The 26323-nt window shown below is 35.5% G+C and overlaps 3 protein-coding genes across 10 annotated transcripts; 1 reads left to right on the top strand and 2 right to left on the bottom strand.

Moving 5' to 3' along the window:
• Positions 1-60: 60 nt before the first annotated feature.
• Positions 61-7594, bottom strand: LOC132280767 (probable metal-nicotianamine transporter YSL6). The gene is made up of 7 exons (XM_059782496.1): positions 7029-7594; positions 5782-5954; positions 5030-5127; positions 4065-4202; positions 3686-3875; positions 2329-2461; positions 61-1113 (listed from the first exon to the last, which is right to left on the bottom strand). Exons 1-7 carry the CDS (start codon positions 7393-7395, stop codon positions 179-181), a joined length of 2034 nt encoding a protein of 677 aa, XP_059638479.1. The 5' UTR covers positions 7396-7594; the 3' UTR covers positions 61-178.
• LOC132280768 (ABC transporter I family member 11, chloroplastic) lies at positions 7475-20334 on the bottom strand. 8 transcript variants are annotated; one of them, XM_059782501.1, is made up of 11 exons: positions 20261-20334; positions 19569-19648; positions 19123-19174; positions 18875-19008; positions 18404-18518; positions 18158-18244; positions 17930-17978; positions 17431-17515; positions 14952-15080; positions 10067-10120; positions 9617-9992 (listed from the first exon to the last, which is right to left on the bottom strand). In XM_059782501.1, exons 1-9 carry the CDS (start codon positions 20294-20296, stop codon positions 15002-15004), a joined length of 717 nt encoding a protein of 238 aa, XP_059638484.1. In that variant the 5' UTR covers positions 20297-20334; the 3' UTR covers positions 9617-9992; positions 10067-10120; positions 14952-15001. The 8 variants fall into 8 exon arrangements, with proteins under 8 accessions (XP_059638485.1, XP_059638484.1, XP_059638483.1 ...); XM_059782502.1 differs by lacking the exons at positions 9617-9992; positions 10067-10120 and adding an exon at positions 7475-8866; XM_059782500.1 differs by having other exon boundaries at positions 9617-10120.
• On the top strand, positions 11570-14549 carry LOC132282271 (protein LAZY 1-like). Its single transcript, XM_059783878.1, has 5 exons — positions 11570-11575; positions 11647-11713; positions 12165-12931; positions 13769-13920; positions 14498-14549. The coding sequence occupies exons 1-5, from the start codon at positions 11570-11572 to the stop codon at positions 14547-14549; spliced, it is 1044 nt and encodes a 347-aa protein (XP_059639861.1).
• Positions 20335-26323: the final 5989 nt, after the last annotated feature.

Below are 26323 nucleotides of genomic sequence, written 5' to 3'. Positions count from 1 at the left end.
ACGGTCAATCAGACCATATAAAATGCAGCTCAAACAGTCTTTTAATATGCATGCTTAAGGTTTAAAGAAGAGCACATGGATATTTATGCAAATCGTAAATATTTAGTATTTACAGGTCCCAAAAACAATTCCAGTTATAAATAACAGATGAATACAATCAAGTGCATGATTTACCTGCTCAGCGACTCAAAGAGGGCCCAAAGTACATGCAAATGGGTGGATTTATCCTGAAAATGGAGAGGATTGCAGATGGTATTGTCCAAATCCCATCGCCACATATTAACCCCGATGCTACTGCCCCTGCATAGTCTTCTGCATCCTTCCTATTCAATCGCTCCCACACATACAGTATCACAGTCCCAACAAACATGTCAATTGCAAAGTAAGCTCCAATATAAAATGGAACCGCCATTGCCATTGGAATAGGAATAAATTGGGAAATCTTTGACGGAGTTACATCCCTCAAGAGGTTTATAATCAGAGCTGCCACAAAGAACCCACAGCACATGGCCAAGCAATGCTTCGGAAGCTCAGAGAAGCCCTCAATTCCCAGTATGGCCATTTCCCTAAATATAACAGCATATGGTGCTTTGTACGGACCATCTGGGGACCCAATATCAAAAGCAGTCCAATACAACCAAAATGTGAGTGGGGCAATGACACAACCCATGGCTGTTCCGACTAACTGGCTCACAAACATAGACTTCGCTGATGATAGAGTGAGGTAGCCTGTCTTGAAATCTTGCATGAGATCAGCTGCAGTGGCCACAATGGCCATCATGACCCCAGATGCTGCCAATCCGGCTATGACCCCGCCATTGCTTCCAACTAATGAAGCAATGATGAAAAGACCAATCTTTCCATAAGTTGAAGCCAAGCTCCAGTCTGTGAGTCCAGTTCCATAGGAGTTGCAGAAGGCAAGGGCAGGGGCAATAATATACGAGCAAAGGACCAGATACCACTTAAGGGGTGGAAAGATGATTGGTAATGTAGCTGTAGTGATTGCAGCCAGACCCACGTATCCAGAAGCCGCAAACCATGATGGTATCTTATCTTTCAAAAATACTTCATCTCTTTTCCTTTGCTCCAATAGTAATTTGGAAGCCTCACTATCTGTGCAAAAGCACGTCCAGGAACAATTAAATCCCAATTAAAGGTCAGGTTTTGTCACATAAAGACAGTACAGAACACATATCTCTGCAGAATGCTGCTTTAAGAGATTCATAGTGATAGAAATATCAAAGAGCAAAGCAACATAAAGTAAGATATGACGCTATCTGCTGATAAACAAGTGTGGCAGGGCTGACCCTAATTTGCACATGAGATGTATCATATAATCATAATAATACCAGTAGTCCCCTTACAGGTCCAATGAGTTGAGAGATTGGATAACTATTACTTAAATAGAATTTTTAAAAATTAAACAGATCGAAAAGACCAATAACAGATTGTTTTATAAATATACTCGTCAAATCAGTCAAACTCTAATATAATTAGGATTATTCTGATTAGTATTATATCAGAATTTTCTCTTTCGTTTTTTTTTTTTTTTTTTTTGCATCAAAAAAATTTTCTCTAATAAAAATAAAGGTTGAATAATGAGACAACAAACATATAAGAGAGACATGCATGTTTGGCTATTGAAAGCTAAAGATACAACAAACATATGAATCTACAGACATTGCTCCACATACAAAAAACCACCAATCTATCAGATTTTCTGCTACCTAAGCATAATTATATATTGAAAGTTAATAATTCAAATATCATTATAGAAGATAAATGTGCAACACTCATTCACAAGATCCTAGTTTAGCCTCCTTATTTCAAGGATTACCCATCATCATATTTTGACAAGCAAGAAGCCAAAATTTCAGCCAGTTTTCAATACTCCAACCCCTGTTAATTGTAAGTTTCAAACTTCATTACTTTTAACATTAAAAGTTAATTGTTCATAAATTGTTATATGAAGCATGTATCCAATCCAAATGATGAAAACTTCAAATGGATCCTAGTTTTTCCACCACTTTCAGTCATAACCAGCTCACACATTCACAAAATTATCATTTATCAATTCCAGTTTTTGAGATAAGGAAAAATGAAGGTGACATTGTATCTTTTGAGTGTGTGCTAAGGCCTAAGGATGGCAGACATGATCATAATAATCAAATCCCTACCAAAGAAGCAATAGAGAAAATACAATGAAAACGGTATAAGGACAGGGAAAATAATTATAAAACATGAAAACAAATTTTATTGGCTGTAAAAATATGCCCACAGTAGCACACATGGACACATTTACCAAAGGTCTGGAACTTTATATCTCACCTAATTCTTCTTTCAAGATAGGAAGACTCTTCTGTTTGGTGCTTCTGTTGCACATTTCCTTGACAGTTACTACTATTATCTTAATCAAATTGTAAAGGCCATCCCCAAGAATAAGGGAAATGGCTATGAAAACCTGCAAAAGGGAATGGGTGCAAAGATCAATGCTAGCGCATCGGATGTCAATATGAAGAGCCAACTTACCGTGGAAAAGAAAGGAAAGTGAAAAATCAAGAATTTCCTTCTTTTAGCATGATGAGATCTTGAAATGAAAAAACTAAAATAAAAATTGAGTCCATTCCTTTGATAGCCCAGCAGCTAAAAATATTAAAGAGAAATATTTCCACACTTTAAGATACAAGCACTTATTGGACTCCTTTTAACAACATTCAAAATGACAATAATATTTAATTAAAATGAACCTTGACTTTAGTCAACATTTTAGGGACAGAAAACAAATCGGAGTCAAATGAATGGGACTTCTCAATGACTCCATCCATATGGGATAAAAGAAAGGATGATGGCGATGATGAGTCAGAAATGAATTGGACTTCACAACAACATCATCACTTAAATTAGAAGTGCAAATGTCTTACAAGTATCACAAACTATGAATGTTGGATTTTTCCATGTTCCTCTCTTCTCTAGTTCATTTTTTAACCAATTTGAGGGATAACATGTTGGAATTTTCTTTTCCAAACCACGCCTAAGAAAAGTTGAAGTTGGAATCAAATTTCGCATGTTCAAAAACAATGCAACTTTTAACATGTAGAAAAAGTGGTCAGGTCAGCCAAAAACCAAGAAAGATCAGGGAGGTGGTTGCAAAGACTAGAGCATTAAGAGCACAATTTGAAAGGTGAGTGACAAAGATGAAGCTTTAACAATTATGGCATGAAAAGAAGCTTTAACAATTATGGCATAAAATGTAAAAAAAAAAAAAATTAAAAATCTATTGCAGGTCAATGGCATTAATTCCCCTACAAACACTGTCAATGCTTCATGCTTAACAAAAACTGGGTGTCGTAAAAGTTCTATAAGGTTTTACACAATAATAACCAAATACTAGATAAAAACAAATTATGATTTAATTAAAAACCCAATAGCTAGGCAAGGGAAACAAGAATAAAATGTTCCAATTTTGTGATGAAAGCCTGCTAGCTGCTAGGTGTGTGCCCAAGGAGCTTAGCTTCATGACTCTACCTCCCAAGTTATTATTGAAGAATACTTAAAGAAATAAACAGCAAAAACCTTCAACGATAGCGGACCATGGATAAATGCAGTGAGGCTCTACACTTTGTCTAAACAAAAATATACATGTATAAATAAAAAATAAATAATAATAAAAATTTGTTTACCATACCTTGTACCCATAAAGACCTTTAAAATCATTGTTCCCAAGGTCAACCGGATACCAAGCCCCAGCCTTTTGGGAAATGAAGGGCCATAGAAAACCCCATGATATGATTGCTCCAAGAAGAACTGAGCAATTGACAATGTGAGGGCAGATAAGACCACATCCAACATAAGTTGGACTAAAATCAAAATAGAACCTGCATAATAGAGATTGATGTAAATCACCATCAATGTTACTGATTCAATTCAACTTTACCATCAGCAAAGTTGTGCCTGATATGAAAGGATAGACTTATATGGAAGCCTAATGCAAAGAAATAGAACAAGCAATGTGTAAATCACATGAAGCATGAAACAAATATATATGCATATGTGAATTTACTTACGTGTTCTTGAATAGCGTCAAGCCAAGGCTGGGAAAATTATCAAATCCACATGAATCTCCAACACCACTAAAGAACCATTTAAAGCAGCTCCAGCATAAACTAATGCTCAAATATTTTCCAAGACAGCTCACTTGTTTCCTGTAAAAATATGCATACAATTGAAATTCTGCCTTTGAAGCAGCTCATACAAAAAGAGGAATTATTTGGAACCAAAAGAGCTACAGTATTTGGCGTATGGGGGCACTTGATGGTGCTCAAATTTTGCTTGAAAGTACAAAGCAATTTCACAACTAAAGCAAGATGAAATATAGACAGAAGATGAATAATCATATAGTGGAACATCATTGCCATCAAACTCAAGGAGAGACCTTTCAACTTGATTAGCTATGATTTGTACAATTCAAATTTGGAACTTTAGGTTAGATATTTTTGTAGGTTAGAGGGCATTTGGAACTTTAGGTTAGATATTTTTCTAGGTTAGAGAGCCTTGACTGATTAATGGAACTCATCTTTTCAACTAATTAATTCATCTAGGTGGATGAATATAATAGATTTTGACGTGTTTTCTTACCGAATATTGTGCCACAATGTCACCATATTACATCTCTTCTTGTATATACTTTTCTAATATTTCTCTTTTGCCTTTTCTGATTTAATATCAGATATTTGCACCCACAATATCAACTGATATTTAATATTTACCAAATAAAGTTGAGCATCTGAGCAAAACATCTTTTGTGATTTTTTCCTGAATTTTGAAGAAAAATTCCTGAATTCTGAATTTATCCCTATCCTTGAATACCATGATACTCAGAGATAATACCCACCTTAATCTTTATTAATTCTTCTTAATTTTTTTCTTTTTTTTTATAAATAATTTATTCAAATGAATTATTTAACCTTACCAAGACACCATACATCTCAACTCTCAATTCAATATCTACAAGGCATTATCTTTTCCATACCCTGCAAGCTCAGCTCCAGCACTTGTGTGAAAGCTGTTGATCAACATCGCTGTGGCTGTTCCGCTAGGATATGTAAGCTTGTAATCCATGACCATAACCTGAAATTACGAGAAATGAAGTTTTTTTTTTTTTTTTTGATAAGTAAAATTTCGAGAAATGAAGATGAATACAAGATAAAAATAGAAAATAAAATAAATGATGAATAATGTCGTCACTAGACCTGTAAAGATTGGACAGCAATACACAAAGGAAGTCTTCTGTATTTTATTTAGGAGTGTGTGTTTTTGGTAAATGACTCTAATACTTATGTATTAAACAATGCTACACAAGCCGAGCCGGCATAAGACTACTACTCCCAAAGGGTCGTTGGGGCCCACCCCATTGTGACTCAAGAAGGTTTTTCTTATTTATAACTAATAATATATTTAATTTACAACAATAAGGATGCACATATAACATCGCCCCAGTCCTCTACCAAGTTGGCCCAATGAAGGCAATTACATTACAAAAACTAACAACTTGGTTACTGAAATTATATTATTCAGTACAAACCTACTAGATCAAAAATTGGATGAAGAATCCCATGCATATTTAGAATCATTCTAATAAAAACTATCTTAAAAGCATAACTTTAACTAATGCCCAAACTTTACTTGTATCCACTGGAGCATTTGTACTTAATTATCATCTGATATTAGCAATAAGGATATTGTCGATGGCAACATTGAAGCAATATAAATGTCAGAAATTACCTTGCGAAGTGGAACAAGACTAAATAGCCCAAGAAAACTGACAATGAATAAGAAACCAATCATCCACCACAAGCCTGGGTTCTTTATGTCTTCTGCTCGGTTGCCAGGGTAATCCTCACCAATCAGTTTGTATGTTCTCTCATCCATAGCAATCAAATAGGAACCAAATCCCCCTATCAATAATTAAAGGTTAGAAATTGCATCAAATGAGGGAATCATAATGAGCACAATATGGATTAAAGGTACAATGAGAAACAAAAACTCTTAAAATGAAGAAATGCAACAGATAGTTGTTAAAGAAAGAAAAAGAGGGAGAGACGAAATGCAGCACAGAATTTTTTTAAAAGAATCTGCAACTGAGAATGAAAAATAATAATAAGAATAATACTAATAATAAAAGAGTTAATGTAATCATAATCTTATTGAATTTTGACAACTTCTAAAGAGTAGACCTCCACACATGACTCTTAGAGGGAGATAACTTCATCTAATATCTGAGCACAATTCTGAAAGCACTCTCACTTCTTTCTTTTTCACTGTGTATTGATGATCAAACCAATAGAGCAACTCACCATAACTAGCTATTTACAAAAAAAATACCCTCCACCTCCCAATCCATCAGTCTAGTTAAATCTTTATATAACTATAAAAACTATTTGCTGCATAAAAAACAATTTATTAAAAGGATTCGAGTAAAAAATCTGGAACAGGTGTTTGTAGAAATACCACATAGAATATCAATTTGTAAAGTATTAACCAATGTCCCATTTATTGTCTCGTTGCTAATCTAAAGTTATATAATGGAATATTTCAAAGGTTCCAATTTGCAATTAGGCGTTGATAGGATGGGTTTTCATAATCATTTATTCACAGGTAGCCAGCTCAAGAATATCCTGTAGAAAGAACCGTTACCATTAAATAAGTGATTTAGCTAATAATTATTGCTCTTTCAGAAACAACTATCTATTCACAAGTCAAGTCTATGCCTCAGTTTCAATGTTGTGCAATGTTGAAGAGTGAATACATCAATAATATAAGTAAAATTTACAATTCAGAGAGGAATACATGAAATATACAATTCAATGATTAATGGTAGAGCAAAATTACTATTACTTTGGCCACTCAAAATTAATTTCCCCTAGAATTAAAGATAGAAAGTAACACAATTTTGCGCGTGTATTCAAGACTTAAAACTAATATATATCTACAGCAACAAAATCTAATGTACAGGAGGGAGGGAATCGTACCACTAAAAGCGAGGCCATAACAGGCTACCACACAGGTCTGAATCACAGTGTTTTCTTGTCTGGTAAATGGCTGAATGGAAAGCCCTAATTTGGATAAGAATGTAGTCCACGACTTGACAAAGAAGAAACCAAGCAATCCGGCGCCGACGTTGAGGGAGGGAATGATCCCCACAGTGAGATTGAGCTTGTGGGTGATGATACAAAACAGTGTTCCCAAGATAGCACTCACCACCAACCCTCTTATTGTTATCTGATCTTTCCATTCTGGGATTTTCCCTAAATCCTCGTATTCAACGTCCTTGATCTTCTCAGATTCAAGAAGCAGAGGTTCCGATATTTCCACAGATGACGAAGTTTCTGTTCCCATTTTACTCTAAAGAATCTAAACCCAAGTGCCCTATATGATTTTTTTCCCCATCTACACACATACACAGATCTAAATTGGAGTATATATATATATATAAATCTATGTTTGTCGGTTAATTATGAAGTGGAATTGGTTGATTGGGTTTTGGGTGTGGCAATTTTTTGTTTGTTGTTTGACGACGACGTCATCATTTGAAAATACGCTGAACGGCCGCTGGGGAGTCAGACGAGATCACATTGTAGTAATTAATGTAAGCTGGATGGACAATGTTTGGATTCAGGGATTGTGTTTGTGTGGCTGTTACGTTTGTATGTGTAAGCCACGTTCACTGACCCTTAGATAAAACCCATTATTTTTGGACTTCGCGGCATGGCCTTTCTTTCTCAAGTTCAGAAAAGCCTCTCAAAATTCAGATCAGATATGAGCAGCCCATTGAGCTCTAACTTGTAATTTAAGTTGGGCCATTGTAATCCATCTAAATCATGGCCCATTATTTTTGGACTTCTCGGGCTCTCTAACTTGTTATCATTAGTATATATATATTTTTTGATGGTCTCTCTGCCTTGTTATTTGTGAACAACTAAAGCTCAAGCTATTAGATGCCTGATGTGCCCTCTAACATTCTCTTTCATTTAAACACGTTTCATTGTAGTTCTGACCATCCTGCCTGATCAGATGGGGTCGGACACCATTCAGTCGGACATTTTGCGTGATATTCAATCAAGGATTAGGTCGCTCTGATACTAACCATAACAAGTCGGGTGCTTCGCAATCTAACCCAAAAATTTAATGATGTAGGACAATTTTATTAGGCTTTTTATTATTTTTATTTTTATTTTTTATAATTTTTAGAGAGATTTTTAATTTCCTTCAACTATTATTTTCTTTATATTATTTAATTTGCTTAAACAATTAGTTTCGTTTATGCTATTAATTTGCTTTTGAATTACGCTGTATGGTACTTTGTACTCATTTGATTTGTGGCTGCATGCCAAAAGAGTTATAGTCCTTGTAATTTAAAAAAGTTTTATACTTAAATTTTTATTAAAGATAGAATCACAGAATAAAATTATAAAACTGTTCATTTTCCATCTCCCTCCCCCTAACAATTAACAAAATGGAAAAATGTCGGACAATGTCGACAACCACGTGGAATCATTCAGTCGTTATCATTTCAATCGGACGGACTGAAATTCCGACCGACTCCATCAAATTGGTGGAAGCCAGTGTATGTTTTGTTTGTTTGATTCGGAACTTAAGAATGGGTGGTTGGTTGATTCTACTCTTTGGTGCTCCAAAACTAGCAACTGTGTCGTTTTCTAGTATTTGGTTGCTTAGCTAAAAATGCAGATCCCTCAACAATCACTTCTGCCTAGCAGTGACACGGTGATTTGATATTTCAACGGAACCAATTCTCCATAACTCTGCAATAATGGAGGTTAGGTCATGTTCGTTTCACACCAAGTTGAAGCTGCAAATAAATAAACACACAATTCAAACTCAACTCTTTCATCAATAAATTGATTACCCACACTTCTTCACCTTACTAGTAAGCTTATAAAACGTATTACTCTAAAATTATTTTACTACATCAATAAATGGGTAAAGTATTCCAAAAAAAAATGAAAGATAAAAGAGAGAAGAAAAAGTTTCTAGTTTTTGGAACAAGTTCATATTTCACGTTGAGGCTCAACTTTATTTAATGAACAAAAACAAACCAATAGCAGGACATTTCATTTGAAGCCCTACACTGGTGACTAAAGTAAGATTAGCAAAATCTCTACAGCAAACTCGAGACCGACAATCCAAGTAAACAGATTCTAAGGATTACCATTCCAATAGAAGATAACCATTAACTAAATCAACTCCAAAGATAGACCGACCATTCCAACCTACAATACCCATTCCATGCATAACCACTAAATCATCTCCAAATATAACAATTCCAACAGAAGATATCAGGACGGATTTCCCAACAGCCATTTGTATTCTAGTGTATAAATTATTCAACTCATGTTTAGTTAAACAAAAAAGAAATATATATATTTCCACCTATGCATCACATCAACTGGAATGGAAGTTGTTAGATCAATACCGCAACCAATAATATCACCAAGTACTGTTTAAAGCAATACACAGCTTGAAAACAATCTAATGGAAGATGCAAGATCAATACTGCAAACGATAATATCACCAAGCTCTGTTTAAAGTAATACGCTACTTGAAAACAATCTTTTGGCACGTCCAATATGTCTTCAAAAGCTATTTGAAATCATGAAAGTTCAAGCGCTCCAAAAACAATTCTTCTAGCCAGCCTCCTCTGAAGAATTCCTTCGTTTTACAATCAAATTACATTACCCACCCCACATACAAGTATTCTACTTTAACTCTTATCAAATCTATCACTTTACAATATTTCACGTAAATTATGATATATTATTCGTCTTCCATAAACTATCAAACATGCCAAAAAAAAAAAAAATTTGAATAAAAATGACTGTGTAACTTTCTGTTACTACAATCAAAATAGCTTTGTCCTCATATCACTTACATCCAGAGATGCTTGTGGGGCATGCTAAGGTTGTCCAGGCCGACAACTGCATTAACATGGGCTCCATGATGAGAACCATGACTTATTGTAAGTTCTGTATACACTAAATGTCACGCTCACCTGCGTGTGTCCATGATAAATGATGTCACTATATTTCAGACACACTTCTTTAATCTGTATAAATGAAAATTGAGTATAAATGTGATGATTGAAAATGCTTGGTTCTGTTTCATGTCACAAATTTAGCAAATTTGCGTCAACTAGAATCATAACTGGCATAAATGATAAATGCAGATGCAGTAACAACAAATTTCTTCTATTTTGCCAAGCCTTGAACAGACGACCAACTATAACAACATTGCGTTTAACTGATAACCCGTGAATAAATATGATGCGCGACTCTCTTAACAAAGTCCATTTCTCTTTTATTTTATTTTTAAATTTTCAATGGCCAAGACAGTTCAAACTACATGGTAAAGTGCTCAAAATAAAACTCAATTTTAATTAGCTTAACAAAGATGTCAACCATATCTCTTCCTATTAGTTAATAATTTTCAAGTTCAATAATGGAAAAATACTGTATCGTAAACAATAAATGTAGTTCAATCAGGGATAACGGAATACCAGAAATCATAATAGATTATTTAGTCAGGTTATCATTTTATAATGTGTTTAGTTAATCATTTTATCTACAAAAACTGATTAAGTATGAAGTTCCAAAAAGAGCAGGACAAGTTTTACCCATAATACAGTTCCTAACACACCAATACTTGCAACGACCCACAACATTTTAAAACATTAATGCCAGATATTTCTAAGCAGCAATCACAATGACGATTAGCAAGATAAGGATATTATTATAATCTAACAGATAAGTATGACCTATCAAAAACTTAGAATATTCATCAAGTACCGTTGCTGACCCTAATGAGTATAATATCTTTAGAATTTAATTATCTTTGCATGTAACGGCATTCAAAATATACATGCGCACTTTATAGTTGCTATATATACTTTTGGGCTTCTCCTCTTCACCAAATACCACACACTAATTCATAATAGATCACACGCCCTTGTCAGCATTGCATGCAGAAAGAAACTGTGTATACTTATATCTTTACTTTCTCTCATAATACGTACATATTTTGCAACTGAATATATCTTGCACACTCGGATGCACAAATTCATCAGTTGAGTGACTGACATGATTGCCTCATTTGCAGTAACATGTTTATACCACTCCTGATCAATGGTCAACAGTGCACCTAATACTGTACCCTACAACCCACTCCAAGCTTGAATGCATCCAAGTCAGATGTTCACCAACTTGTGGGTCTCAAACCCCCTCCTCAATTTGTCCACATGATTTGATCTTGAGAACAAACAGATGACAAATATATTTGTATCTTTCTCTATGTTCCTCTTTGATCACCTTTATCTCAGACCCTTCTAGCAACCTCTGGCTTTCTATTCACGAACAATCCTGATGACAAGATTCCAATCTATTCCTCTTTCATCAGGCCCAAGTCTCCTTTTTAAATCCCATTTCCCCATCCTGCTTCATCTGTGTCTCCTTTGACAAACCAAGCAATAAATCATCAGCCCCTCTAACAAAAGTTCAAGATGAAGGTGAGTCCAAATTCCTCTACATTTTGCATGAACACAAATCAATCTTTTAACTCTGTTTGTCATTGTTGCAGTTACTGGGTTGGATGCACCGTAGACTAAGGCGAAATAGCAATGAGCCTTTCAAGGATTTCACAATTGGTATTCTCACTCATCCAAAAAAAAAAAATTACTTAAATAAATATATCCCAAATGATAGAAATTCTTCTTCTTTTTCCTTTTCGATTGCACCAGTAATATAAAAATGATTACCGGCTGAATTTTCTACGTCAAAAGTTAAAGGCTATAATCTATTGTACCAAGTGTTTATAGCGACGAGACATAAATTTTTTTAAAAATAAAACATTGATCAAATGATGGATCCGCAGTAAGTCCTATGGCAGCTTTATAATATGTCATAGAAGCTGCTGTTAGGTCTCTACATTTTTTTCTTTCTTTTGGGTAGGACATGTCCACAAATTTACCACCCTCACCAGCATGTCATACAAGCTACTGCAGCCATTTGATTACTCCGTACCCAATTAGTACAAGAGAAAGATGATAAAGAGCACACTGAGTCTTTTTAACAACTCCTTTTGATTTCTGGTTTTAGGGAATTCGCTTGTTTGCCTCTCAGTTCAGCCATCACTTAGCGACCAACAATACTACTCCAAGCCAAGCTACAGCTATGCATACTTAGGGAAGCAACAAGGGGAATGTCAAGAATATTCCAGTGAACTCAAAACCAATAGGGTGGAAGAGTTCTTTGAAGAAGAAACAGCTATTATTAACTCCGAACTCTTCAATGGCTTTCTTACAATTGGAACTCTTGGTCAGGAACCTATCAATTCAGAGCCTCCAACACCAACATTTCCCATGCCCTTTGAGAGTGTAACAGGGAAAAAAACAGAGGTAACAGAAAATGAATTGAAGCTTATCAATGATGAGCTAGAGAAGTTCCTGCAGGCTGAAGCTAAAGAGATGTGCAATGGATCATCAGAGAGAAGCAGTGTTAGCACTATTACATTAAGTGGCAAGCAAATAGAAGGTGTGGACACAGAAGAGTATGGAGATATGGTGCTTTGCCCACTCCAGGGATACCTTTCTGGATCTTCAATTGAACTATTTGAAACAAGTATAGCTGTAAATAGAGAAAAGAGACCACTGGAGCAGCCCTTTAAGAAGAGTAACATAAGATACAAGCATCCCATAGAGAAACATGAGGATGGGAAGAAACAAGCCCACAAAACATATGCCACGCATTTCATGAAGAAGATGCTTAAAAAGCTCCATTCCTCTTCAAAGAGCTCTAAAGGTTCTGCAGCTTCTGCTGGTGGTGAAGGTTCTGCTTCTGTTTCAACAAAGAGGAAACTCCCTAAGGTTGGTCCTGATATTAGCTTTTCGAATAATGACCTATCAAATACCTGGGTCCCATATTTGTGTTCATGTAAACCTAAAAATAATTTCATCACATTGTGAAATTTACACTCTATTTAAGTTAAAATGTTCAATTTATGCCTTTGAATGCACTACCAGCAAATGCAAAAAAAATCTAGGTCTCACCAAATGGGCAATTGCCCAACTGGTACAAACCCACCTTCCCAAATGGGAGGTTGGGGGTTCGAGCCTCAGTGGAGATAATGGGTGTGTGAGTTTGCTTAACCATTCAAAAAAAAAAAATCGAGGTCTGAATAAATCTGATGGTGCAGACCGTCTGATTCTGTTGCCTCTTAACGAAAAGAATCTCCGAATTGGGGATTTTCACCAGTTGTTCACCACTTTGTGCATATTCACAGAGGTTCACAAAGGGCGTCCTACCTAGGACGGTCCAATCAAGGAATTGTTATACAGAGTTCTTTCGCGCTTAAAGCTTGTTAGTTACAACTGATATTCACTTATTTATAGGCACATTTTCTTAAATAACTACAATATCACTTCTGTGTGACCTAATAGCAAAGATTAGCTGTCTTGGTAGCCGCTTCCTTGAAGGTCATACATCCAAGTCACAATTTTTGACAATCCAAGCCTCCAACCAAAAGAGCTTTTGGGACCATACATCACTATTTAAGAGATGGCCTTGGACAAAAATGTTTAAGGAATACAAAACTATAAAAACCTTCAGATCTTGAGAGGAGTATCTCGTAGACGCCAGAGCATTCATAGTAGATATGAGGTAACAATATTAAAATTCTTAATTTCCTTGTGAATGACATGCAGGTCCTAAGAATGTTCTGCAAAAAAATCCATCCTGAAAGATCAGCATTTGAGAAAGAGTCCACTAAGTCACATAAGCATGTGATAAACAAGACTTCCTATGACGGTTGCTATGACAAGGGAGATCTGATACTCCAGGACACAGACAACAGAAGGTTTCCCAAAAGAGCCGCGTTAAAGAAAGAAATAACCAAATTGAATCTAACCCATAACAGTCTCAGCGGCAGCCATTCAAGTCAGAATAGGGAGCACTGGATCAAAACAGATGCGGAGTGTAAGTACAAACGCATAACATTTGCACCAACTCTATCAGACTTTATAAACATCCCAGTATCTCACCAACCCAGAGCATCCACCATCCAGAACATGGATCAAGTAAATCATAACTTCTTGTACTAACTAATACTTTTTCTGTTTCTGTGTAGTAGTAACTACATAATTTATCAAGTTAGAGTCCATAATCATCCTACAATTGAATGGATATAATGTAAATAGACATTTCAAAAAATGCAGTCAAAATCTATAAGTTGCAGAGTTGTTCCTGCTCTTGGAGCATGGAACAAACTTTTTAACAGTGTCTTCTGAAACTATTATGTTAGTAAGCATTCCTAGGCATGTTGGTCATTCATGTAGCAGTAGTAATTTAAGTACCATGACTGTGATCCACAATATGCAGGACCAAAAAGATTAATGATATAGTTATCTGATCCATTTCTACTATTTGCGTTGCAGATTTGGTGTTAGAGCTGTAAAGGGAGAAGAAGCCGAAAGCAATGGTGATTAGCTGTCATCCTTTGGGAGTAAAAGTGCCGGTATGGTGTTGGTAAGATGTTGTACATTGGTGAACCCAAATCAAAAGAGAAGAATAAAGCGACATACCCCTTAAGTCCGTCAGTGTGATATTCAAGTTGTGGTTTTCATGATAAAAGTTTCAGTCTTTGCTCTAATTAGTACAAATAATTTCAATTGTTGAAATGCCAATCGAACCATTGAGAATCATCATAACACTCAACTGCATTAAACCACCAAACATGGTTGGCTGGGACAACCATCATGAATAATCTAGACCTTCAAAGCCAGAAAATTGATTTAATTTTTGTATCAATTTTTTAACTCCAGAACTCAGAAATAACAAAATTGAGTATGAGTAAAAATGTGCATAGAGAACTAAAAACATCAGTCATACCTCATGCAGCATCCTGTGTTGATAAGAAGGGCTATAGTACAATTTGAAGATTAAACTGGCAGAGGCTCTTCCTCGAGTCTTCCACCCATTTCCATCTTCCAAGAGCGATCAACTAGAGGCACTAGCTCTCTATAGGCAGAAGAGCAGCTCCATCATAAGTAAATTATAATACACACACACACACACACACACACACATATATGTATATAAGCAAAAAGGAAACAGATAGCAAAACTATATTGCAGCGGCGTAATTCTTTTTACTTAAAGGTAAGGTCCATCGCAGAATTATAGTGTTAAATTACAGCTCTTGCAGAATTATAGTGTTAAATTACAGCTCTTGGTTGCCTGAAACATAATCAAGAAAATGCAATGACCTCGCAGATTAAATGAGTGCTTAATATTTACTTGGGTCTAAAAAGTTCCAGTGTCTTATTACATAACATTCAAGAAGATCTATTTAGTTTCGTTAATACTTGATTAAATTGAAGAAAAGTTAGAATTTCAATACATGACATTTTTTTAACCTGTGATCCGGTTTATCTCTCACTATCATGTAACTGACTTGAATGTCAAAATGCCATGTAAAACACTTTGGACTGATTCAATTTTCATGGGACATTCAAATGACACCTTATAAATTCCCTATACCATTATTGACCAAGGATGACAATAAAAATTATGGATCACTGTGGGCAATCTAGGTAATCCTACTTTTGTCCCACATCGAAAACAAATGAAAAACGTGAATTCAATATATAGTGTAATCCCACAATTGTCGATCACCAAGAAGGCAAGAAAGGTGCCCCTTGATAAATAGGTCTTCAAGCAAAATCGCTCAATCAGAAACCTACATATCAAGGACCCTCTTTCTTGAGCCTATCATTTTCAAATTCCTCAGATCATGATGGTATGAATGCAGCACATATTCCAAAAGTTGAGAATTCAAAGGCATCAATAAGAATCCTCCAAAGCACATATAGAGGCCGAGGAGACACACACTCCAGACCTCAGGATACCAGTCAAACACATACCTCGGATCTCAAGAATCCAAAGGTATCACAAAATTCCTTCAAGGCACAAAGAGCTGCAGAGAAATGAAATTCGTCTTCGGATCTCAAGGGTCCGAGGACCTCAAGTTTCCTCTAAGGCACAAAAAGCTGCTGAGGAATAAACATTCGCCTTCAGACCTCAAGAGTCCGGGTACCTCAAAATTTCTTTAAGGCACAAAAGTGCCGCGGAACAAAATGACATGAAAATTACCTCGAACTCAAAGAAGTCGACGGTTAAAATTTTCATATCAAATCCTCTAAAGCACAAAGCAGTGCCAAGGATAAAAATAAATTACCTCGGAATGCTAATCATGAAAGTTGAAGCTAATTGCTCAAGAAAAACACTACGTTGATCTCCAGGATGATCATTAAAGATGATCACCAAAGTTGGTCAACATCATTATTCATTAAGGCTAGTCACCTAAGCTAATTGCCAAGAGTGATCGCCATCAACCTGAGAAAATAAAAGCACCAATAGCTTGAACAGAAGAAGTCTCAACATAAGACGCCACCTTTGAGCATGGGGGCACCTCAACGACAACCTCCTCAGAAGCCTTGATTTTGGGTCTTCGTACTTTCCAATAAGACAAATATAAGTCACTGCCTTCAAGGCATACTGTCCCAATTTTTCAATTCCCTCTAGTTATGGCTGCCACATCAAACTAAAGGGGATTGGGGGCAAAGCGTGGGGCAAAAATCTCCCCTTCCAATTAAGACAAGACACATCAGCTCATAAGGGGACCACCACAAATACCGGGACTATTTAACCTTCAAATTGGGCCTCTACAAGAAGCTTAGGCCGGGTTAACTAAGCATAATGGGCTGAACTCATTATGAAGGCCCGAGATGATAAGACCCCCAAGCCCAATTACGAATATATTACTAAACCCATTTTAGTAACAATTCTATTAGAAGAAGAATTGTTATCTATGGAAACCAAATAATGTAAATCCTTGTTATAAGGAAAGTATGATATAATTCAGATTCTTAAGGGACAAGCAATGTGAGTCCTAAAAGGAATCGATTATGGTTTTTCCTATATAAAAAGGGCTCAGGACTCTCAATAGGGGGGACACGGAGAAAAAAGGCAAAGTCCCCACAAATAGAGATCCAATTCTTATCACCAGAACTACGTTCTGACCTGATTCCCACGCTCCATGCGGGATACGTAGGCAATCTAGGTAATCCTAGGTTCGGTCATATCATCAAAATACCCTCCATCTCTATACAAATTCTCTAGTTCGTTGTTTCTTCTATATTATTATTTTGAGTGTAATAATTGCAGAGATTTTGTTAACTTGTCAAAGTCGAACGAATTTTTGTACTTACAATCACTGCCCATAAAATACTCAACAGTCAGTAGCAAATGAACAATTCTAATAAACATTAAGCAAGTTTGAAGAATATCTATGGGAATACGAAACTTACTTGAGGTCATGACTGACAACGAGTAAAGTTACTTCTTTCTTTAAGTGCTTTAACAGCTTTACAACATCTGCACGTGCCTTCCAGTCTGATTTTTAGAGTAGCAGAAAAGAAATACTACAGTAGTTCAGGAAAGAGGACTCAAAGCATGAAAGAGGAATCAAAGGCATAAAGATTCATACATAAAAATCCCGAAAACTTCTTGAGAAATTGTCTTTGAAACCAAAGAGAACTGGACAAACACATTGAAAATTGAAGTTTACAAGCAACAGGCCAACTCAGACTCAAAGTTAATCATCCTAAAATGTGGTTAACTAGTTCATCACAAATTGACTTAGCAATGATTGCCAAACATTTCTTGTTCTACAAACATCTGAGTATGAGATAGTACACACTATTTACTCCCAATGACTCCATGTCTTCCTAGACTCCATTGGATAGTGTATGAAAGAAGAAACAACAGGAATGCGCAAAGAATTGGACTAAAACTACATATACATACCAAGACCAGCTAGAGGTTCATCCAATACCAATAAATCGGGGACGTTTACCTAAATAATGTCCACAAACAATAAGTAATCAATATTCATCCAACAATGAGCAACTATATCAGCAATAATCTTATGATAACATAAGGATCTAGTCTTTTAATACATACAAACATAGAAAGAGACCATACTTATCAAATATGTACATATATAGGAGAAGACAGAGGAAGAGAAGTTATTACTAATTGAACTGCTAAGGCCAGCCGACGTTTGTAACCCCCACTTAGTGAGTGGGGGTCTTTATCCAAAGAGATTCCATGCAATCCAACCTAAGAGTTTCATTTACTTAAGGAATGATGTTACTATTTAGCAAGGAATATGACAGAGCATTACATAGAAATTATGAACATAAATCCCAAAAAAAAATAATAATAATAAAGGAGGCAGTTTTAAAAAACACTTATCCAATCTGAGAAGAGCTTAGTTACCGAAGCAATAGCTCTTTGGAGTCTTGAAGCAAGAAGCTCTCTCAATTCAAAGCCACCCTTCTGCCTTGGCCAGCCAAATGTAACTTCGTCAATAACATTATCTGCCACAAAAAACCTAGTTCCAAAAGAAGCATCTTAGATACTTCAACTGAACAAATATGAGCAGAAATGAGTTGACTAATAAACAAATTCAAGTATGATGGATATAAAGCCAGAAAAGGCATTAGTAGCAAAATAAGCAAAATTCAAAACTCCTAAAGAAAAGGAAGGCTGAAGTTCAACTCTCATAATAGTTAAGGGGAGATTATAGAGAGACAAAGTTACTTTGTGCTTGACAATCTTGAAGGAAAACTAAATGAAAACTGAAAAGAAGAAGATAAAACTGCTCGTGGACAGCGTGAAAACAGAGATGAAAAGCTTAATAATTTTCCTAAGTAGAAAGACTTGGAATCAAATACTGGCTATGATTACCTCTCAGGAAACTGAAAAACAATACCAACTCTTTCTGGGGTTAATAGTTCAGGAGACTGACTTGGAGTGCCATCATTACCATATCTTTGAATGCAAATGGATCCTGATGTTGGTTTGCTCAGCCCTGCAATAAGCTATGAAGAAAAATGGGAAAGGAGCATTAAAAATAAAGACCAAGTGGTGAAAGTGAAATGAAAAAGAAAAGGTGCAAAGAAAATACAAGATAAATCCCAAATCATGAGGTAGACCTGCAAGAGAGTAGTTTTCCCACTTCCACTCCGTCCAAAGATCAATCCAAAACTGCAGCAATACAAAATAAAAAATCCTATGAATGCAAAGCAATTCTTGAAAATATATTTAAGCTTCCTGTCAAGTAGAAGTTGCAGAGGCTTTGCTGGAGTAGTAAATGTACGTAAGGTAATTTGAGTGTGAGAGAGGATATAAAACGTTCCACTAGTCTAACCTCAAAATTTTACAAATGACATTTGACCCCATTGGATTATCAAACCATCTATCTATCACATTCCTGTGCACTAAAAATATGGGAAATGGTCCACAACAAGAATACTAGTAGATGAAATGCTGAGGTTAATCTGTTTGAAGATATATCTTGCCATGGGAAATTCCTAGAAAGGACAGTTTAAATTTTACTTTTTTATAATCAAATCAAACGAATAATACCTGTATGACGTACCTTTTCTCAGGAAGGGAAAAACTAACTCCATTCAAAAGGTTGATTTGGGTTCCAGGGGGCCGGTAGCTAACAACCCTTACCTTAAAGAAAACAATCATAATGCTTCAGGAACTCCAGCCCTCTCACTTTTCTTTTTCAAATTATAATAGAAATGCTACATGTACATGCCAGCAATGCACGTATTTACAAAGTCTATGATTCTGCTGGATGTAAGAAACAATACTGGTGTAGCAGCTAAGAATTAATCCATGCCATATCTAAGTCAGGACGGGAGTGGCATGACAGGTTTGGGTCAATGGGGTGTGGAAGTATGTACTGAAGGTGCAATTATTTGCTTTCTTTTTTTGCTTGGAAACAGTAATGCTGAGCAATTATTATTACTGTTCCGTTGTAGCGAACTTAATAAAAGAAAAAAAAAAAATTCATTATTACTGTTAAAAGAGGGAAAAGACTTAAACCTAAGATGCATAGAAACAGTAAGGAAAAATGGGATAGCATATGATTTGATTGACATTGCATATGATTTGATTGACATTTTGATTTTTAATAGAGTGGATCGGCAAAACAGGGTTCATCTAGTCAATCCTAAATAGTTGGAAAAAAATATTTGTTTGAAAAAATTAATATTCTATTAATGGAATAACCAACAAAAATTAGGGGAAAAACAAAAGAAAGAAATGGAGGAGACTTACTTCGAAGCAAGAGTGATCGCATGAGAGTCTTAGCATTCGAGTCTTTCTAGAGTGCAAACAACAGAAAAGAAATTACAAGTGAACTAAACGATTTATCTGAATTACATTGTAGAATCTTAAAAAATCATTTCATGTACTCAAACAATTTTGGAAAAAATAAATTAATCAAAAACTATATGAAAAAAAAAAAAAAAAAAAAAGAAAGGAAAAAAAATACTTGCCTGGAGCATAGTTGTGGTGAGATGGCCATTTGTGGTTCAAGCATTCTGGTGCCAAGTGCAGATGACGAGGTAAATAGAGCACTTGCCATCAGTCACTGTCTAGCTCTTACGAAGGAAGTTTGGATGAATACCCAAACAAGTATCAAACTTATCCAACTGCCCTAAGATATATTACCATGTCATCATAAAATAAACGATGACCACTAAAGTGTAATGTATGAGATCGATATTTTTGAAAGATAATGCCACATGTCAAGTCAAGAGAAGAAAATACATTTCAAGATCATGACTGAGAATAGATTTTGAAAAACTAAGAAGGCCGATCAAAACCTACAAAGTAGGAGATGATCAAAATTATGGGCATAGTTATTGCAATTACCTAATAGAAAACAGAAAAAACTTAATATAATACCCTCATCATCTTATGCCCAACAATTAGAGATTTACTCCAGGGGTTGTTCAAAACTGTGGAATGCAGGTTTTCTTATTTTTAGTTCAAAACAAAAGCCATGTTTCTCTATGGTACTCGGAGACAAGTGAAACAAATGGAAGAGGTAAAAGTCAGCTCCAAAGGAATAAAGTCCAGAAGCATTTAGTGAATTAAGAATGCAAACAAGTTGATGATGATCAGTAGCAGAAAAATAGAGAAGACAATCCTGTTAAATCGTCTGGTAATCAGAGTAACTAATTTGGTGAAACCATCTCTGCTTAACAATCAAACTCCCAATAACAACCATAACTATTACATAAAAATATATAAATGCAGGTATAAATTCATCAGTCCAACCAACGAAATAAGTAAAATTTATCCCATTAACCAATGAAATTGCAAAACAATCCCATATAACTGGACATGAAATTCAACAAATTGTACACAAATAATAATAATAATAATAATGATAATAATAATAATGGAAATTTAGGTTTTCACCTGGTGGCGGTTGTGAGCGTTGCTGGAGAGAGCGGAGTGTACACACAGCGGGAGTCTGGATAGGGGTGCTAGAGAGGCGATCTTGAAGGGCCACCCACGATATCGATTTGTAGATTTCTTAGCGGTTGGAGAGGTGCCGTTGTGAGTGAGAGCACCACCACTACGATATATAGATATGCTGATTTAAGGTCTCTGTATGCTGATTTAAGCTCTCTGTTTACTAGTAATGCTATGTTTGGTTGGAGGGAGAAAGCAAAGAGGATGCGGCATCCCTCATTTTTTAATATGTTTTTTATCCGCTTCATTTTGGAATGGAGGAGAGAGAAAGTAAATAATTACCTATAAATATATAATTTACAATTTTAATGGTTTTAAAAAAAATCAAATGAATATCTACTTTTTATTATTTTATAAAATGATGATATATTGATAAAAAATATATATATATAAATTCTTTTTCCCTTCATTCTAATCAATCAAAAAATATTGATAAAAAAATTCATCATTTCTACCATTCATTTCAATTAACCAAATAAGAGATTCATCCCTCCCCCTATTTCTCCTATTTATTTTTTCATCCACTCTAACCAAACTGAGCATGATGGACTCATTAAGTAAGATTCTGAAAAAAATAAAAATAAAATAAATGTCCTACTTTTATGAAGGGATTCTCCCTATTGAACACCATTTCGGTGGGGCTTAGTTCGCTGTATCTGTGCTTGGTGAATGGTGAAGAACCAAAAAAAAAAAAAAAAATCCATATTGGTTTCCGTAAAAAAAAAAAAAAAAAAAAAAATTACATCTTACTGACATAAACCAACTCCTCCTCTAATCAAATATTATAAAAGAGACAAGGAAATGGGATCTGAATTAATGAAATTGTCAAAGATGATAAAAGAAGAGGATAAGGATGGAAAGCATTTGATTTGACTATCAAAATCAAATAAAAAATGTCGAGTGCTACTTTTTTAGGTTCGATATGTAATTAATATCAGTCGGTTTATATTTACATTGACTTTGTTCAAATTAATGAGTCATGTTGGAGAGCTATTCTAAGAATAGTTCGCAATATCTTTCACTAGTACTCGACCAAAGCATCTTAATACTCTCAAAAACGAAAAATGAAAACGTTGATAACAATCAGAAATATTCAGAGATGCTGATGTTCTGGTGTATGAACAATCCCTTGAAATAATCACGGAGCAAAGCCCGTGAACCGCCCCCTTATTTAGGTCATTTGTTCATGTTTATATTGTACATTGTAAATGGAGCCTTTTAAGACTTTTCTTTTTGAATAATCAATCGATATCAGATCTTTAGCCTTTGTTTTTATTCATGCGTTACACAACCACACCGTACTGGTGAAGACTTTGCTTGGGCCACTCGACTTGGGCCGCTCGGTCCATTTGGAAAGATGGTCCAGATAGAATTCTGTATTTCTGGTGAGTGGGCCTTTACGTAAGGGAAGCGCTTAGGCTCCTTATGTTGGGCTTGCTTCTGGGCTGAGCATTGTGCACGTGGCATTCTTTGGTTGGTGGGAGAATTTTCCTCCACAAATTTTGTTTATTTTTATTTTTTATTTTTTAACTTTATTGCATGAATTTTGTATCCTTTTACAAAATCCCTTTCCTAAAATGCTATTTTCTGTCCAATAAAATTGGTGCATTGGAATGAATAGCATAAAAATGGTCTCTAACTCTTCCGTTCTTTTTAATTTTACCATTTTGCTTCTTCAGATTTCTTTAACCCCTTAAAAAGAACTTCCATTTTTCTTGTTCAATCAAACTCTAATTTTCTCTTTCAAATTCTCTAATATTTCCTGTCTTCTTATCTTTTCCTTCTTTTGTTTTTGTTTTTTATTCTTGTTTTTAAATTTTCTTCTTCTTGCACTCAATAATGTATGTGCAGTAATATTTTTCTCTCTCTCTCTCTCCTCACGTTCTTTAAATTTATTAACTACAATTTTATAAACTTAATGTTTGTATTTAATTTTTTTTTTTTTTTTTTTTTTTTTGCAAATTATGACAAAGTATTTTGAATATTGATTACATAATTGTTGTTACACCTTGGATACATTGTAATATAGAAAGCATAAATAATGGCTTGACTATAGTAGTTTTCTATTTTTATTTTTTTTATTATACTCCCAAAAAAAAAATCTTCAACAGCCTAATTTTAGAAGTTGTGACGGATCAAATGCTCACTTTGAAAATTCATATTTATTTATTATTTATTTTTATTTATTGGCAAGAAATATACACATCACTCACAAACATAGTTTTGTTCATTAGGAGAATTGAACCCTCACCATCTATTAGGAAAGTAGAAAAATACCACAAGACCACAAAGCCTTTAATATTTTATAGATAACTTGTTGAAGGGATTTATATATACAATTCTCTATTTTTGTATTTTAGGGCTTGTTTGGTACTATTTTTGTTTTAACCTAAAATAAAATAAATGTTTTATTGTAAAGTGTTTTGAATAGTAATCGAAAATATGATTAATAATGTTCATTTGTTTTAAGATTTTTTAAAGCAAAAATATAAAAACAAATTTAATATAAAAGCTTTACGAGTTTGAAAAATATAATAGTTAGTTTAAAAAGGTCATTTAAGAGTTTTTCAAAAACAAAAATAAATTACCCTCTGTACTCCCAAAAGTTTTTGTTGATGCGGAAATCCTCACGACTCGGAACGACGGCGTTTACCTGCAAAATAAAGGAACGTCACCTCGAATGGCACCGGTGGAGTGCCGGCCGAAGACCCTCCGACGATCAAGTTAGTACTTGTAATCGTATCACATAATAATTACGTATATTCTGTTTAGAGGTTTTTTTCTCGTACCTTCTTTAACGACTTGGTGCCTTATTTATGGCTGTCGATCGTAATCAAATTGGTCCCGCTGGAGATTTGCTTGTGCGAGATAAGAGAAGATCGTCTGTTGCCAGATTTGTCGGGGATATGCTTTGCTCCTTTGACTTTCTCAAATTATGCCAAGGTTATCCTTACCCTGTTGAACTATGTCGTCATTCATTATCCTAGATAAGAAATGTCATCATTCTTATCCGATGGAAATCTTTATCTCTGATAACGAAATATGTCGAAGAGGTCTGGCGGCTGTTCAAAGTAGGTTATTTTTCCCTATCAGTTGCCCCCCATTCCCAAGCTTGCTCGTCTAGCTTTAGTAGTGTAAATTTATTTTATTTTATTTTTGTTTGCCCTGGGAACAGTACCCCCGCGGGTACTATTCATGTGAACAGTAGATTTTTTTATTTTTATTTTTATTTATTTATTATTTTTTTTTTCCTCTTTGCCCTGGAACAGTACCCCCCGCGGGTACTGTTCATGTGAACAGTATAAGTTTTTTTTTTTTTTTTTTTTTTTTTCTTGCCCTGGAATAGTACCCCCGCGGTTACTATTTCCGCAGGTACTGTTCACGTGAACAGTAGATTTTATTTTATTTTATTTCTTGCCCTAGGAACTCTTCCATCGGATACTATTTTTTAGTACTTTTGGGTAATCTCCTCGTGGGTACTATCTTTAGTACCTTTGGGTACTCTACCCCTAGGTACTATTTTTGATACCCTTGGGTACTCTGACCCTGGGTATTCTTTTTGGTACCCTTGGGTACTCTTTCCTTGGTAAGGGAATAAATTGGACGAGCTTTACTCAGGTCGTCACTCTTTTAATAAGGGAATTAAATTTTACGAGCTTTACTCAGCTCGTCCCCTTTAGTAAAGAATTTTTATTTACTATCCCTTATAGTACGGGGATATTAATTACTGAATTCATTCAGCCCGGGTCCTTGTAGTACAGGACATTTATTTACTATCCCTTATAGTACGGGGATATTGATTGCGGGATTCATTTAACTCGAATTCTTTTAGTACAGGACATTTCTTTAATATTCCTTATAGTACGGGGATATTGATTATGGGATTCATTCAGCCCGTCCCTTCAGCAAGGGAATAAATTTTACGAGCTTCACTCAGCTCGTCCCTTTAGTAAGGAAATTAGGTTTTACGAGCTTAACTCAGCTCGTCCCTTTAGTAAGGGAATTAATTACCACATAGGTATAACACGTGAGGGGAAGGATCGTTTTTTACCTGACCTTTGTAGGTTAAGTCTTGATCTCTGATGACCATACTTTTGTCAGTTAAGCCCTGGTCTTGGTCTCTGATGACCAGACTTGGGGTGACCGGGCACTGGTCTTGGATGACCGGGCCTTTGTAGACTTTGGACAATCAATTCTTAATCTTGGTTGACTAGGCCTTGGTTTTGGATAACCAAAGCTTGATTTATGATAACCAAGGGTTGTACCCTTCCCGGTGTGTAGAGACTTACCTGGTTATAGTTTCGGAAGATCGAGCACCGGTCTTGGACGACTAGTGCCCCCGAGGGGTCGCTAAAGGAAAGAGACTGAAAACCTGACTAGCTCGATGCACCAAGGTACGTCAATCTTCTAAACCTTGTCATCATATGTAGATTAATGATTGATATCGTGTGATCCACTATTCTGTCCCCGATGCTGGGATCTTGGGTGATGACCCATTCTATGAACGTTTATACAACAAATGGGGTGTCTGGTGCTGCAACAATTTACAGTTGTCTAAAAATATTAAATTGTGTTAGAAAGAATTACTGAAAATTAACCTACAATGGATTGTCAATCCAAAATTCTGCATAATCTGAAGTCGATAGGCAATTCCTGCAAGGGAAGAGAGGTGACGATTGTCGTCTGGTAAGTGGAGGCTTAGTGTCCAACGACTAGCTTGATGCTTAGTGGATAGGGGCGTGGTACCCAACGGCTGACGAATGACGGTCTGGTGGCCAGTACCAGATGACGGTCTGGTGACCAGTACCTCGTTGGGTCCAATGATCGCCCTTAACTTAGGAACCTCCTTAGGAA

The sequence above is a fragment of the Cornus florida genome, unplaced genomic scaffold (genome assembly GCF_030987335.1).
Source record: "Cornus florida cultivar Cherokee Brave unplaced genomic scaffold, ASM3098733v1 CherokeeBrave_3.0.0_Hap2_Chr11, whole genome shotgun sequence".
NCBI classification, from domain to species: Eukaryota; Viridiplantae; Streptophyta; class Magnoliopsida; order Cornales; family Cornaceae; genus Cornus; species Cornus florida.
The sequence above is the reverse complement of the archived record's forward strand: the minus strand, read 5'-3'. Positions and strand labels throughout refer to the sequence as shown.

Coding starts and splice junctions, on each gene's coding strand:
- LOC132280767 (XM_059782496.1), bottom strand. CDS start 7,395: ATGGGAACAGAAACTTCGTCATCTGTGGAAATATCGGAACCTCTGCTT. Junction 4,203..5,029: donor GCTGGAGCTGAGCTTGCAGG/GTATGGAAAAGA, acceptor ATATTTTTACAG/GAAACAAGTGAGCTGTCTTG. Junction 2,462..3,685: donor AAGGTCTTTATGGGTACAAG/GTATGGTAAACA, acceptor TCCCTTTTGCAG/GTTTTCATAGCCATTTCCCT.
- LOC132282271 (XM_059783878.1), top strand. Junction 11,714..12,164: donor TTTCAAGGATTTCACAATTG/GTATTCTCACTC, acceptor TTCTGGTTTTAG/GGAATTCGCTTGTTTGCCTC. Junction 13,921..14,497: donor CAGGACACAGACAACAGAAG/GTTTCCCAAAAG, acceptor TTTGCGTTGCAG/ATTTGGTGTTAGAGCTGTAA.
- LOC132280768 (XM_059782502.1), bottom strand. CDS start 20,296: ATGCTAAGACTCTCATGCGATCACTCTTGCTTCGAA. Junction 19,009..19,122: donor GGAAAACTACTCTCTTGCAG/GTCTACCTCATG, acceptor TTTTCTTCATAG/CTTATTGCAGGGCTGAGCAA. Junction 15,081..17,430: donor GTTGTCAGTCATGACCTCAA/GTAAGTTTCGTA, acceptor TTCTGCCTATAG/AGAGCTAGTGCCTCTAGTTG.